At 52.3% G+C, this 14,193-nt stretch overlaps 1 protein-coding gene across 2 annotated transcripts; it reads left to right on the top strand.

Annotated features, from left to right (window-relative positions):
• Positions 1-517: 517 nt before the first annotated feature.
• On the top strand, positions 518-13,713 carry DNAL4 (dynein axonemal light chain 4). 2 transcript variants are annotated; one of them, XM_074375567.1, is made up of 5 exons: positions 518-633; positions 7,847-8,054; positions 9,713-9,796; positions 11,089-11,187; positions 12,249-13,713. In XM_074375567.1, the coding sequence occupies exons 2-5, from the start codon at positions 7,986-7,988 to the stop codon at positions 12,444-12,446; spliced, it is 450 nt and encodes a 149-aa protein (XP_074231668.1). In that variant the 5' UTR covers positions 518-633; positions 7,847-7,985; the 3' UTR covers positions 12,447-13,713. The 2 variants fall into 2 exon arrangements, with proteins under 2 accessions (XP_074231668.1, XP_010958593.1); XM_010960291.3 differs by lacking the exon at positions 12,249-13,713 and having other exon boundaries at positions 11,089-12,235.
• Positions 13,714-14,193: the final 480 nt, after the last annotated feature.

Below are 14,193 nucleotides of genomic sequence, written 5' to 3'. Positions count from 1 at the left end.
AAGTCACTAGGCAACTATATGAGGGCGTGCTGCAGCGGAAAGAGCCCTTGGGGTCCTCTTCCAGGAACTTAACATTGATTCTTTCCCTTTACAAGTTATTTAATCTCTCTGAACATTACTTCAGATGGATGTGGTTACGAATACTATTACCTAAAAGAATTGTGGTGAGAATCAGGTGCGATACTCTTTGTAAAGCCCTACATAAATGCTACTTATTATTAGGTTTTTGAGGTCCTAATAAAGAAGCATATCAGTTGTCATGACACCGACAAGTTGCATTTGTTATTTCAAATGACTAAAAGAAACGCCCCAGGCAATACTGCTTTGCAAAGTTTTTCTAAAATGAGAACTTGTGTGTTTGCCCAGCTCCTCAGGCCCATTTAAGACAACTATAAGTGAAGCCCCGCCTCCCTAACATATAAGTCACGCCCCTTTCCGTACAAATCTCTACGTTGTAGGACCCTTCAATGTTGATTGACATTTTTATTCACCAATAACAAGTAAAATTCCAGTCAACGTCCGGTGAGGGGGCAGGACTTCCTTGCTGTTGCTAAGACACTCTTGTTTCGCTCCTTGACAACCCTGGCGGGGGTGCGCTCGGTGAGGCCCTGGCTCCGGCCCCCGCGGGAGCAGGTGAGGCCCCGGGGCGCGACGGGCAGCCGGGCGGGGAGGGCCGTCCCGAAGGGGCGCCGGGAGGCTTGGCGGAGCGGGCGGAGCCTCGTCCACCGCGGAGGCCCCACCTCAGCCTCCTGCCTGTTGGTCCCAGTTCCAGATCCTCCCAACCGCCCTCCGCCCCCCCTCTTCGGGGACCTGCAAGCTCGGTCCAGACAGTTTCGTCGTCGCGACTCTGCAGGCCGCTTCTCCCCACCCACCTGAGGCCCCCTCCAGCTTCACGCTCCCTCGTCCTCCCTAACCCGACTCCCTCCTGCACCTTGATTCCCCCATCTTTCGCGAAGTAACCCCCTCCTCCTGTGGCTGAGCGGGTGGTTGCCGTCGCTTCCATCCAGACCACTTGACTTGGATAGTTGACGACGTGCTGGGACTCCAGGCTGGTCATTTCCCTCTTTGGGCCTCAGTTCCCTATCTGTAAATAAGAAATTAAGTTGAATGATGCCGAAGGCCTCTTCGACTCCGACGTTCTAGGATGTGATTCTTTGACCCAACTAACTGTAGGCTTCCCCCAGGATGTGGTACTCGTGGGAGGTATCAGGTGTAATGAAAAGAACTTGACAAACCTACTTTAGATTCCCAATTGCAGGACCCTAGCAAGTTACCTAATCTCCCTGGGCTCCAGTCTGAGTATATATAGAATTAGGATACTGCAGCACATCTCCTTGGAGGATTCTGAAGATAATATGTACTTAACTTCCTGTGTCTCTTACTTCTGCACATTTTCCCCCTCTGAAAGGCGTCACCAGCTCCCCCTGTGTCAGCTGTCATTTCTCCATTTCACCCTCAGATCTACATCTCCAGCTCTGATCTTTCTTCTGGACTTCCATGGTTAGGGATACTTTGGGGGTGGGAGTTGGAGTGGAGATTGATATGCGGGTGTGGTGGTTGGATTTGATGGCTTCCCCTCTGCCGGCGATAATCCATGATTCCGTGATTACCTACTCCTGATGGGACACCTCAATTTGCGTATCTTGCCAACAACTTAAAACTCAGTAGTTCAGAAATCAAGCTGGCCTGCATCTCTAGCTACCCATTTGTTCTACCTGATTTCCCCTGTCTCTCTCAGTGACACCACAATCCTCCTGGGGCATTGTCCATCACTCTGCCATGCCCATCCCACTCAGGCAATGTCAAGTCACTTTGATTCTGCTTCTGCGAGGATGTCACATTCTCTCCATGCCTGAAGCCACCATCCTAGTTCAAGTTTTTAATGCCTGTCATCCAGGCCATTGCTGTAGCTTCCTAACTGGTATTCAAGCCTCCAGTCTCTCCTCCTGTTAACCCGCAGGAGTTAACACAACCATGTCGCCAATCCCCAAGAGACCTCCAGAGGGCTTCTCGTTTTCCACTGAAAATAGCCATACTTCTTAAGCCTGGGTCTTAGGACCCTTCTACACGTCCACAGCCAACCCCAGCCTTTTTCCCAGCCTGCTTTCTTCTCCTTTGCCAAGTTCTTTCAGCCAAACGGGACTATTGGGCTTTCCCAGAAAATACTGAGCTTTCTGCTTTGACATCATTGTGTTTGTTCATCTCTCTGCCTGGAAAGGCTTCCTCACCTTGCCCACCTGTCAGGATTCCCACTCACCTTTAAGGTCTGACTTAGATGCTGCCCCTGCCACCAAGTATTTTTTCCGTCCTCCCCTACCCCCTCCAGAATTCTCCTCTTTCCTCTATCTCTACATCTATCTTGTGGCACTTACTGCTTTCTTCCATGAACCATCATTAGTTCCTTGTGTGTCTGTGTTGGTCTCCTTGAAAGTAGAGACTGTCTCTTGCTTATAGCAGAGCAGTTGAAAAAGCATAATCCTGAAGTCATATATAGCTGATTGAGTCCTAACTCCTCCATTTATCGGCCAGGTGGAAAGTCACTTTCCTTTTCTCAGCCTGAGTGGCCATCAGAAAAGTAGGGATAATAGTACCCATATAACAGAATTCTTGGGGGTAAGTAAATGAGCTCCTCTATGTACAACAGCCACCCCATTGCCTTGCTCAAGGTCAGTGCTCAATAAATAGTGAATGGATTTGATAGTCTCCCTTCCCAGGGGGCAAATGAAATATAACTTAATTACAATGTAGGTATTCGTTGGGCTTTTACCACGTGCCAGACACTGGACTCTGTGCTCCGGGGCATCTACAGGAGAACAGATCAAATCCTTCATCCCCGGTGACGGTCTGGACTCACGACACACTGCTGAGCCGTGACTGCTTGTGAGATGTCACCAGTAATTAGTAATCATGAATGATTTAAAAACAAATCAGTGCTGACTCCAATTTATTTCTGTAATAATGTCATTCTTAGTCCCTTATGTTCAAATCTGTACTCTTGAGTGAGAAAGCGGGAGTGGGGGTGGGAAAGGGGAGCCGGAGACTACATAATCCGCTGTCTGCCGGAAAGCGTCTGTTCTCCTGTGGAGCTAATGGCTGCGATAGCTATGCTTTGTATCTTGACAGAAATGTTTGGATTTCATCCAAATTTGGTTATGTCCACAAGGGTGTACCACGTGAATCAGAGTTGTTTATTACATCATCTTATACATAAAGAAAATGTCTCTGTCTCTCTCCATCTCTCCATCTCTTTCTCTCCTTCCCTCTCTTTCTTTCTCTCCCCCCACCCCCATGGTTTAAGGCACATCAGAAGTTTTCACTGGACCTCAGTGAAATGAGAAAAAGTGGGGGTGATGAGAAAAAAAAAAACCTTTGTGTGTATGAAAAGTAATGGTCTTTTCTCAAGTAGGATTCTTCTTTATTCTGCAATCACCTCCTTCTTACTATTAAAACTTTCTTTTATAGTAGATGGTAATTTTTTAATGCTCTTATTTAACAAAATTTTAAAATGGCAATCCTATTTGCTTCCCCCATTTTAAACTGATTGTGAAATACAGATCTTCCATGTTGTTTCCTGACTTCAGCACTGACATCTTAGATGAATGCCCTCAAGTCCTTCGGTTCCTTCCTCCTCACCTTACCGGCTTTGCTCTTTGTTTGCCAGAAGACAGAGAGCGGACGTGTCAGGCAGAGGCAGGAGGGTGACCGAGGTGCCCAAGTGCATGTGTATCCCTGATACGGCTGGAGGGAGGGGGCGCGCCTGGACAGGAGGTCGGACTGGGGACTGCTGAGGAGTGACATTATTTGTGTTACTGTCTTGTCTCCGACTTGCTTGTGACGGGAGGAAGCATAGAAGGTAGAGTCAGAAGATCAGGTTCTGATCCTGGCTCTCTCAGGGCCGGCTGTGTACCCACAGGCCAGCCCCCAAACCTCTCTGAGCCCCAGTGCCTTGTGTGAGAACTGGGAGTGGGTGCTGCCCCTACAGGCGGTGAGGGGCTGAAATGAGACAGTAAGTGTGAAAGCAGTGTAACCACACCACCGTCACCCAACCCCGGCCCAGCTGTGTGCCCAGCATCTTCGTGGGACTCTTTCCTACTTCAGTTCTAACAGTACCAAGTGGGAACCCTGTGAAGGTTGGTTTGTTTGGCTGAGTGCTGAGCAGTTTAGGTGGCGAATATCTGAAGAAGGACATTGCCTTCCCCTTCCTACTGCACCGCTAACGAGAGCTGACATTCACCGTGAGCTAGAGTCTCTTCATAGGACCATTTTCCAAATGAGAAAACCGAGGCTGAGAGAGAGGTAAACACTCATCCAAGACAGAATGAGATGTGAATTCAGACCTGCCTGTGGAGCCTGCACTCAAACCATAGTGCCATGCTCTCTCAGATGCGGAAGGTGGTAAAGGGTGGCGAGCCATGGTCTATGAGCCAAGCGTGGTCAGGCACTGAGTGGCTGGGGCCCCTCTAGGGGGCTGGCGGACACTTGGGGTGTTACTTCCCCAAATTCATTCATTTTTCCTCATCCTTCCCACATCCCCTAACCCTCTTAAAGATTCTTCCCAAACTCTTCAGAAGCAAAATAATAAATGGTGACTGAGGTCGGCACCACAAAAGAACAAGGGACAGTGGGAAAAGGGATGCTAGCTTTGACAAGATGATGAGATAAAGAGCCTTTGCCTCCTGTTCCCTAGGAGAAGCCTTGCAGCAGACACGGGCCAGGCTGTATAAAGTGCTTAGAGGGGCCCTTGGATGAGGAGGAGAATGAAGGGCAGGAGGGGGAGCAAGGCCACCACTGGCTCTGCGCGCCAGGCTGGGCCCTGGGACGGCTGAGCCTGGGACCCAGCAGATGCAAGTGCCCTGGCCCAGGACACACTTACATTATTAAAAAGGCTCTCTTTTAGGCCTGACCCAGCTTCTTCCTGGCCTGGGCCTGTCAGGCACACACTCATTTGCATGGAAGATTGATAAGGTTATTAAAACCTCTAGTTCTGCTATTTTCAGTAGCATTCTTTCAGCAGGGTTTTTAAATTGTGGCTGAATGACTATAGCTGTACTATAATGATACAGTGTCATAAAAAATTCTCCTACCTTTCCATATTTGGAAGCACATCATCTGTAACTGTTCCTTTTTATTCTGTTAAGTCTCATCCCTTTTGGCTCCCCAGAAGTTTGTGTAGCAGTTAGGAAGAGCTATTTGCAATTGTGATCCTCAATAAACATGGTTGAATGATGCTGACGAAGTCCTGGCTGGGAAAATGGTGGTGATAGGAGCAGCGTGATGTTGAGAGTGCAGAGAGCTTATAAAATTTCAAAACACTCACATGCCGATACTTGGTGCTTGTAACAGCTCTCTGAGAATGAGATGGGGTTATCCCATTTCACAAAAGAGGAAACCAAGGCTCAAGTTAAATTACTTGCCCAAGGCTGCGCAGCAGGGAAGAGGGCAGAGTTGATTTCAGTTCTAGAGCTAGCATTCCAGCTTGAATACTCCGCCCTGTGGTCCTGTACCTTCTCTACAAGGTGATGTCCTCCCACAAAGGAAAAAAAACACCTGTCCCAGTGGCTTTTCCCGCTTTGTTCCTTAAGAGTGGGCTTTGGTAATACCTCTGATGTCTTCATCAGGATTCCACATATTAAAGCAGAGTCCAAGCAGTGGTCACAGACCCTAACTCCACCGAGGGCAGGCATGGGCACATTGCCTCTGAGTTCCCCTCCAGGCAAGCACCTCCTAGCTCAGAGGATGAACTGAATCGAATTGAAATATTCAAGTGGAAAGTGCCTAAGCAGCCGCTTCAGCATTTTGCGTTGTTCTCACTGGAAAATGTCGGGAGGCCGTCAAAGCTCACAGCCCTGTCCTTTGATTGTCAGTGCAACCCCCACCCTCTGTCACCCCTCCATAATGTGGAGGAGGAGGCAATCAGGTGGCCTTTACCAAGGAAAGCTAGGACGATGGAGTGGTACTGGGCCTTAACATTAATGAGAAAAGACAAAATGATGCACTGGATTTTGTGAAGTAAGAAACATGAGCAGAAAGTACAATGAGATGGTGCTTGGTAATTTGCCAGCTTCTACGTAGAGACAAACAAAAACTGCTAATATCTGAGTGGTACAAATGCCCAGAATTGATGAGCTAAGAGGAGCCGTCCGTCCACTGGGAAATCAGAAAATACCAGTGTTGTGGCATGGTGGAGTCGGTGCCAGGCTTCTAGCCTCGCTCGAGGGAGCCGACCACATGGAGTGGCGCTGAGGACTTCTGAAGCATCAGGGAGTGAGAGCAGGGGCTGAGAGCACAGCCCGGAAAAAATGCACAGAAAGTTCAATGCTTGGCCAAACAAGGCTCAAGTTATCGTTAGAACAGGAAACACTGACAGGGATGATCAAATGTTTATCTCACTGCTGGGCTTGTAGGAGCCGTGCAAGCGGTCACACAGAGATCAGTTTTGTGGGTGCCTACTGTGTGCCATTGAGGGAGGAGGCCTCAGGAGGAGGGGTCAGGAGTGCCCATACTGGAGATGGTACCCAGATTCAAACCCCAGCTCTGCTGCCCATTGTCTGACCCTCAGGGTAGCCCCACTGCGGTTATGTGCCTCCATTCGTGCAGGACCTGAGTCTGGGGATGTCGGTGGCGCTGGGCTGCGTAAATGCACATGGAGCATTTAGAATAGCGTCGAGCACACAGGAAATCCAGTGAACGTCACATGTCTCCACCTCCCTGTTAGTTACTGTGCTAAGCATCGTCAGGGTTTGGTGGTGCTGTATGGTGAAAGTAAATTTATTTGGAAATGGGGAAAATGCTGGAATAACATTATTTGGCTGTATTTTAACCAATATGGGTGGTTAAAAAGGGTTTAACAACACAGTGGCTTGTATTCACTTATATAATGATATTTCTGAGATAAAAAATTCTTTGAATTATAGGATAAATTGAATTGTAGGATAAAGAGAAACAGCAGAATTTCCAGCACTGCTCCCAGTCATTTAGGATCCAGGCCCAGCCTTTCAGGAAAAGCCCCATCTGTTTTTCGGTAACTAGATTTGGAAGGGAAAAAAATCTCTATGTGTGTATTAGGCTTTATAACTTTCCACTCCTATCCTCATGTGATTCCCCCAGGAGTCAGAGGGAGGGAAGGACAGTTTATTGAGCGCCTACTGTGTGCCTTGCACTGTGTTAGTTGCTTTACATACATCATGTCATTTGATTCTCATAACAGCCCCATGACAGAGACAGGACTACCATCGTGTTACTGATGAGGAATCTGAGCCCCAGAACCACACGGCTAGTGAGCAGGCCTAACTAGTACCCAGGCCTCCCAACTCCTGGACCAGCCCACCAGGACACAGTGGCCTGGGGGAGTGGACAGGAGGAGCTGGGCAGCCTGGCCTGCCAAGGAGGGCACAGAGCATCGCTGTTCCATTCCTCCCACAGAGCCAGGGCCCACGGAAGGAGGCACTTGCTTGCCCATAAGCCCGGGGCTGTTGAACGTGACCTGACATTTAACTTCCTAAGCACGTCTGCTGGGAAGTGAGGACTGTGTACATACATAGTGGGCATGCAGAGAAGCTGCATTCGTTAATTGCTAGCTCCAGGCTCCGCCCTCGGCCTGGCCCGCAGTCAGTATTTGTCTTGATAATGACAGTGTGGGCTTGCAGCATCGTACCAGCGTGTTCTTAACCAGGTCCCAGCATCTCGTGTTGACTCATCCTCCCGTCTGCAGACTTGCTGGCCATTTGGAAAAGGATGTGGAGGAGTTGAGATGGGGAGGTGTCAAATTGTTACTGAGACATTTCTAATTTGTGATGTATGATTTTAAAGCCAACTCATTTCTCGTGGTTTTTCCTGTTTTCTACAGCACCCCTTGGGGAAAGACATTTTCTGCTCCCACTGAGCTGGCAGGGCCTGCCTCCTGAGTCTCCTGGGTTTGTCTTAATTACCGGTCCCAGCACCTCCTGAAATCCCCACTCTCTCCTCCGGGTCACAGGGGAAGGATCATGGGAGAAACAGAAGGGAAGAAAGATGAGGCTGATTATAAACGGCTGCAGACCTTCCCTCTGGTCAGGGTAAGCCCCAGGGGAGGGAGGCAGTGTGGCCTGCAGGGCCGGCCCACAGAGCCTTAGAGAGAGGCGGGGGAGCTTGTCCCCTGCGGGATAGCAGTGGGAAGAAGTTAAGAAGGGCTTGCTGTCCAGATCTAGAGACCAAGGGGTCAACAGTGATTCATTCTTTCATTCATCCATCCATTTGACAATTATCTATTTAGGCCACCTACTGTATACTGGGCACTGTTCTAGGCTTGTGGATATAGTAGTAAACATGACAGACAAAGGCCTGGCTCACATGAAAGGAAGGTTTAAAGAACATAGTGCCAGGTAACAAGTGCTATGAAGGAAAATAAAGCAGGTATATGGGGCTAGAGAGTAGAGGTTGGCTTCTGGAAAGGTTTCTCTGATCAGAGACCTGAATAAAGTTAGGGAGCAAGCCTTCCGAAGGTCTGGGAAGGAATGTTTCCCAAGCAGGGGAAGCAACAGGCACAGAAAAATCGAGGTGGGAGTGGGCTTAGCACCGGGGAGGAACAGAAGGAAGTCCAGTGTGCCTGGAGCAGAGCGCTGAGAGGGGCGGCAGGACATGTGTCAGGGTGACAGCCGGGCCAGACTTCACGTCAGACCTCACGGTGTGGTGGGCCACGATGAGAAATATGGATTCTATCCTGAGTTCAAAGAGGAAGAGTGGAGGGTTTTAAGCAGAGAAGTAATGTAATCTGTTTTCTGTTTCTAAAAAGATCACTCCAGCTGTTGGAAGGAGAATGGATTTGGAGGAACCAGAATGGAAGTGGGGAGACCAGTGAGGATGCTAGTACAGAGGCCTAGAATAATGAGGACAGCTGGGTCCAGTTTACAGAGTAGAGGTGGCAAGACATGGTAGGATTCTGGACAGATCTTGAAGGTAGAGCAATAGAATTCACCAGCACATTGGATGCTGGATATGAGGGAAAGGGGGTGAAGGGTGCCTCTTAGGGTCTCTTTTGTCCTGAACATGGGAGAGAAAATGGTGTCAATCACCAAGAGAGGGAAAACAGAAGAATAGGTTTATGGGAAAAATCAAGTTATCTCTCAGACATCTGAGAATGTCAAATAGGCAGCTGGATATATGAATCCAGAGCCCGTAAAAGAAGTTGAAGCTAAGAATGAACATGTGGGTACCCTCCCCACATCAAAGATGTCTAAATCCAGGAAATGGTGGGATCCCCAGAGAGCAGATAGCTGGAGAAGAGGCGAGGGTGGCAATGAAGCCCAGGGCCTTCCAGCACTTGGGAGGAGGAGGGAATCCAGCAAAGTGGGCTAAGCAGGAGCACCCAGGGAGGCAGGAGGGAAAGCAGGAGGCTTAAGAGTGGCCGAGCCACCTCTTCAGGCTAATGAGCGAGCCAGCTGTGCTCTGAGGCCCCTGGTAAACCATGTCTGTAGCCAGCATGCTCCTGCCTGGGCCAGTCTTCTTCCCCATGTCTGTCGGCTGGAATTGTTGGCTGCAGAGGGGCCTGGGCATTAGAGCCCATGAGGCTCAGCTTGATTCCATCAGGAGATGGGTCCTCTCTCTGGGCTCTGCCCAGGGCTGTGCCCAGGAAGCTTCCCAGTGTCTGTGCCTTAAGCCTAGGACAGAGAGGCCAGCCCAGAAAGCCAGGTCATAGGCTAAGCCTCTCTCTGTTTGTCCCCTGCCCTGCCTCCAGCACTCGGACATGCCAGAGGAGATGCGAGTGGAGACCATGGAGCTGTGTGTCACGGCCTGTGAGAAATTCTCCAACAACAACGAGGTATTGCCATCAGTACAGGCGGCCCCTCTTGTCTTTGGTGACCCCTGTGGGTGAATTGAGTAGTCCCTGTTCCCACAGCCAGCTCCAGAGGGTCCCACTGGGACCAGGCTAGGGCCTTCCTTGGAAGCTTGTGGAGTGTGGGGAAGGCCGGTGAGGGCAGAGGCTGGTGCTGTCTCCAGACACTGATCACGCCCAGCCCTAGAGGGAGAAGAGCCAGAGGGCTTTCCATGACGCCCCTGCGCAGGTTCCTTGTCTCAGGTGGGCTGCTGAGTAGGGCACCTCCCCGTCAGCTCCATCCCAGTGGAGAACAGAGGCCCGCCCAGGCATTCACTCATGTATCCATTCATCCATTCAGAAGAGATGTTACACACCATCTCTGTGCCAGGCACTGTCCTAGGTGCTGGCGAGATGACAGCTAGGCATTGATACAGGAATGTCATTCATCAATCTGTTGGTGAGCAAGAAAGAAATCAGAGTCATGGAAGTCAGGGAGGAGGCAGACCCTGGCCAGTGAGAACCCAGGCTTTGGGCCAGGAAAGCCCAGGTTCAAATCCTGTCTCCATCCCTTCCTAGCTCTTTAACCCTGGACAGTTTCCTCGTCTATGACTGGGGGCAAGGATGCTGCCTCCATGCTGGGCAGTCTTGAGGCGGTATGTGCTGTGATGATGTGGGTGAGGCATGTGGTGTGGCGCACAGCTCGGTGGTGGACCCTGCTGGTGCACAGCAAGTGCCTGGGCCCGGGATTTACCCCTCAAAGGCCGGGCCTCTGCCCCTCCCTCGACTCTCCTTGAAAGAAACTTCTTGAAAGAGTGAACACAGGAAAGAGTAGGCTGTTGCCACAGCTGAGGGAGGCAGTCCAGCTTCTCTTCCAGGAGTCTACCAGACCCATTAGGGAAAAGCCTTCCTGTTCCCCGAAGGTAAACCTGACCCCTCGCAGCAACACCACTCCACGCAGTCTGCTCGCAGAGAGCTTGTTCGTTTAGCCCTGAGAACAGCCCTGTGGCCCGCAGACCGGAAGCGAGCACTAAGGGCAGAGCCAGAAATCCACGATGCCTGCTCTACCTCCTTGCCAGTGTCTTCTGACTGGTGAGGTAATGTCTGGTCTTCTGTCCCGGTCTCACAGCCCCGCAGGAGATGGCCTGTGCAGAAACCCTTCCTGAAGTTTCCATGAGCAGAACAACAGTAATAGGGCCTTTCCCTTGCCAAGACTTCTGCTTCCCGGAGAGGGCATTGATGCCTGCCCACGCTCTCCCCCAAATACCCTCCCCTGATGAGCACCCTCTCCGTTCCAGAGCGCCGCCAAGATGATCAAAGAGACCATGGACAAGAAGTTCGGCTCCTCCTGGCACGTGGTGATCGGTGAAGGCTTTGGCTTCGAGATCACACACGAGGTGAAGAACCTCCTCTACCTGTACTTCGGGGGGACCCTGGCTGTGTGTGTCTGGAAGTGCTCCTGACACTGTCCCCCACCCCTGCCCCCGTCCCCTGCAGGGTCTTTTCCTGCCCTTCCTCTGGGATGGGGAGCAGCCCCCAGGCAGGGCCTGGCTTTCCAAAGGAAAGCCTGGTCTTTTCTGTTGTCCTGTGTACCCGTTTCCTGAGCTACGCCCAGTGTGTGAATTTGTTGACATCTCTGTCCCCAGGCTCACAGCCATCTCACGCTGAGTCCTCGGGTGTAAAGGGGCAGCAGGGGAGGAGCCGGGAGATGTGACAGGGTAGAAGGAGGGGGAAGGTGGAATTTTTCTCACAGGGACATGCCAGCCCCACCTCTCTCGGCGGCTGCCCTCCCCTCGCCTCCCGGGAGCCCCCCGCCTTCCCACCCCTGGCACTGTGGGCAGGGGTCCGCTGTCCTTGTCTTTACCGGCCATATGCAGATGGCATCAAGAGGGAGCTGCTCCTCTCGGGGGTCACTGGTCGCTTGCCTCCTTGTCCTCTGGAGAAGCGCTGACCCCCCCCCAGAAGCCCCTCCCCTAGCCTGACCCGAGGCTGAACAAACCACTGCATCTCACTGGACCGTCAGGTCCACAGCCCCTGGCTTTGGCATGAGGACCAAGCAGCCATCCCCCTCCGTCCCCTCCTCCTCCCCAGCCGCCAGGCCACGTGAACCTTTTACGTTGCCTCCACCCGTGCAGTTGGTAACCAGTGGCTGAGGGTGTGGGAACTGTGACTGAGCAGTTTCTCAAAGTGTCACTGAGCCTCCGGTGAGACGCCTGGGCCAGGAGTGCACTCACCGAGAGGCCTGTTTCAGCAGGGAACCTGGCCTGCCACTTACTTCTCATCAGGGACCGCATGCTGATTTGTACTTCTTATCTCTGCTGGGTTTTCTATGTTCTTTCTGAGTGTGGGGAGAAGGGTTTTAGTAGAAGGGTGAATCCTATTTTACACAGCGGTCTTATTTATATAAATGTCTTGGTTTTTACAATTAAAATAACTGAAAACTGACTTTGATCTACAGCTTCTTGAGGTTGGGGGAGGGCATGCTGTGTCCTCAGGCTGTGCTGGGTCCCAGGAACCGGAGAGTCTTCTGGCCAGACAGCGAGGCTGCTGGACACCCCATGCCCGGGAACAACCCCATGCGCCTGGGCCCTGCCCACTCCCCATTACGTCGCAAGTGCAGGCTGGGCAAGGTTGGACGGAGCCATGTGGACACTGAGACACCTTTGGTGGCCGGACTGAGTCACAGTAAAGAAGTTTTCAGTCTCACACAATGGAGTTCAGTTAAAAGACAATTTACTTGGCAACCATTGAGTGCCAGGCCCCAGGAGTGGGGACACAAAGACGGAAAGGCCACAGGCCCTGCCCTCGGTGAGCTCACAGTCTACTGCGGAGGAACACTTGAACCCAGCTGTTTCAGCTGGACATGGACAGTGATATAATGAGAGACAGGACAGGGCGTTGTCGGGGTGGAAGGAGGGCCTCCAGGCTCAGCCTGGGAGTAGTGGGGAGCCTCTGGCAGGGAGAGCCCTGAAAGCCAGCTCTTGAAGGGAGAGCGGATTTTGCCCGGGGATGAGGTGCTCCAGGCCAAGGGACAGTGGGAGTAAATGCATGGGGGCAGAAGGGACTTGAGGATGAGGAGCCACGTTGCAGACCTGAGAAGCCCCTTCCGCTCAGGGGCTGGCCCCTGAATCTGAGTCTCAGACCTGACAATGCCGGGTCTGGACAGAGCTGGGATCACCTGTCATTCACCCCAGCCGCCCTCCCCCACGCTCACGGGGGCCTCCTGAGATGGCCCACCCAGCACATTCAGGCTGGCAGTCCCGGCATCTGGCCCAGGCACGCCCTCCTGAGGCGGAGGGTCCATCTGTAATGGGATCTGCTGGACTGCACTGCGTCCGTCAGCTAAGTTCTGCTCAAAGACCAGCGCTGCTGAGCAGGGAGAGGAGCGCCGTCGGTCCCCTCGTGCACTTCACAAGTGCTGGCTGAGTTGCCACCGTGCATGGGGCCCTGAGCTGAGTGCAGTGGGGCAGACGGAAGAACGAAAAGTCAAGGTCACTGCCCCAAGGCTGACCATCTGGATCTAACTGTGGAGCGGGTCCTGGCCCTCGGAGACTTGGGGAGGGCACAGGGGGTGGGCAGCTCCTTGACCTTGGGCCTGTGCTGCCCTGAGCCCTGTGCCACGCCAGGTGCTGCTGGAGAGACTGGCGAGGCGTGCAGATGGAATGAAAGGAGAGGAGGCGCCAAGGCCTGGAATAGTTTCGGTTTACTAACTGCCGGCTTTGCAGCTGTTCTCTCCTGTAATCTGCCACACGTGGGTGCCAAAGAGTGAGGCTGGCTCAGCTCTCATCCAAGGTGGTGGGGTGGCAGTGGGGAGTGTGGGCCCTGAGGTCCACAGGCCTGGATCGGGCCCAGCTCCACTCTCCCCAACCTCTCTGTGCCTCAGTTGCTTTGTCTATAAAATGGGAATAAAAGGCATCAGCCTCCTGAGGTGTTTGGGAGTCACTGGCAGCATCTGGAGCAAGAGATGCCCGGGTGGCACGTGTTCCGGGTGCATGGGCAAGCTGCTGTCTTGCCACCTGGAGATGGGATGCTGACACCCAGCTCCAGGGACGGGGTGGAAATTCAGCGAGATCAGCTTGTGCAGTGCCGCCCTAGCAGGCACAGTCCAGGTGCACTTCTGTCCACTGCGGACCCCTCCCCACTCGCTTCACCATCCTGCTCCCAGAAGGCAGTGTGGTCACTGTTGGGCTGGACCAGGTGACCAGGGACCATGGCATCTGTGTTTCCCTGGCATTTCTTCTCTTGACCTCAGAGGCTTTCCTTCCCTCTACTCCCCAAGATCCACGCCAGCCACAGTCACCCTGACCCTCCTCCCAGGCCCCTCCCTGCTCGTGGCCAGTGGTCCCACCAGCATTTGCTGACAGGGGCTAAAAAGGGGAGGGTCATCACAGTGAGGGACATGC

Source organism: Camelus bactrianus, chromosome 12, assembly GCF_048773025.1.
Source record: "Camelus bactrianus isolate YW-2024 breed Bactrian camel chromosome 12, ASM4877302v1, whole genome shotgun sequence".
NCBI lineage: Eukaryota > Metazoa > Chordata > Mammalia > Artiodactyla > Camelidae > Camelus > Camelus bactrianus.
The sequence above is the reverse complement of the archived record's forward strand: the minus strand, read 5'-3'. Positions and strand labels throughout refer to the sequence as shown.

Bases quoted from the DNA above. Each gene is read 5' to 3' on its own strand.
- DNAL4 (XM_074375567.1), top strand. From the start codon at position 7,986: ATGGGAGAAACAGAAGGGAAGAAAGATGAGGCTGATTATAAACGGCTG. The intron at 8,055-9,712 runs GTAAGCCCCAGG...CCCTGCCTCCAG, and splicing joins AGACCTTCCCTCTGGTCAGG to CACTCGGACATGCCAGAGGA. The intron at 9,797-11,088 runs GTATTGCCATCA...TCTCCGTTCCAG, and splicing joins AATTCTCCAACAACAACGAG to AGCGCCGCCAAGATGATCAA.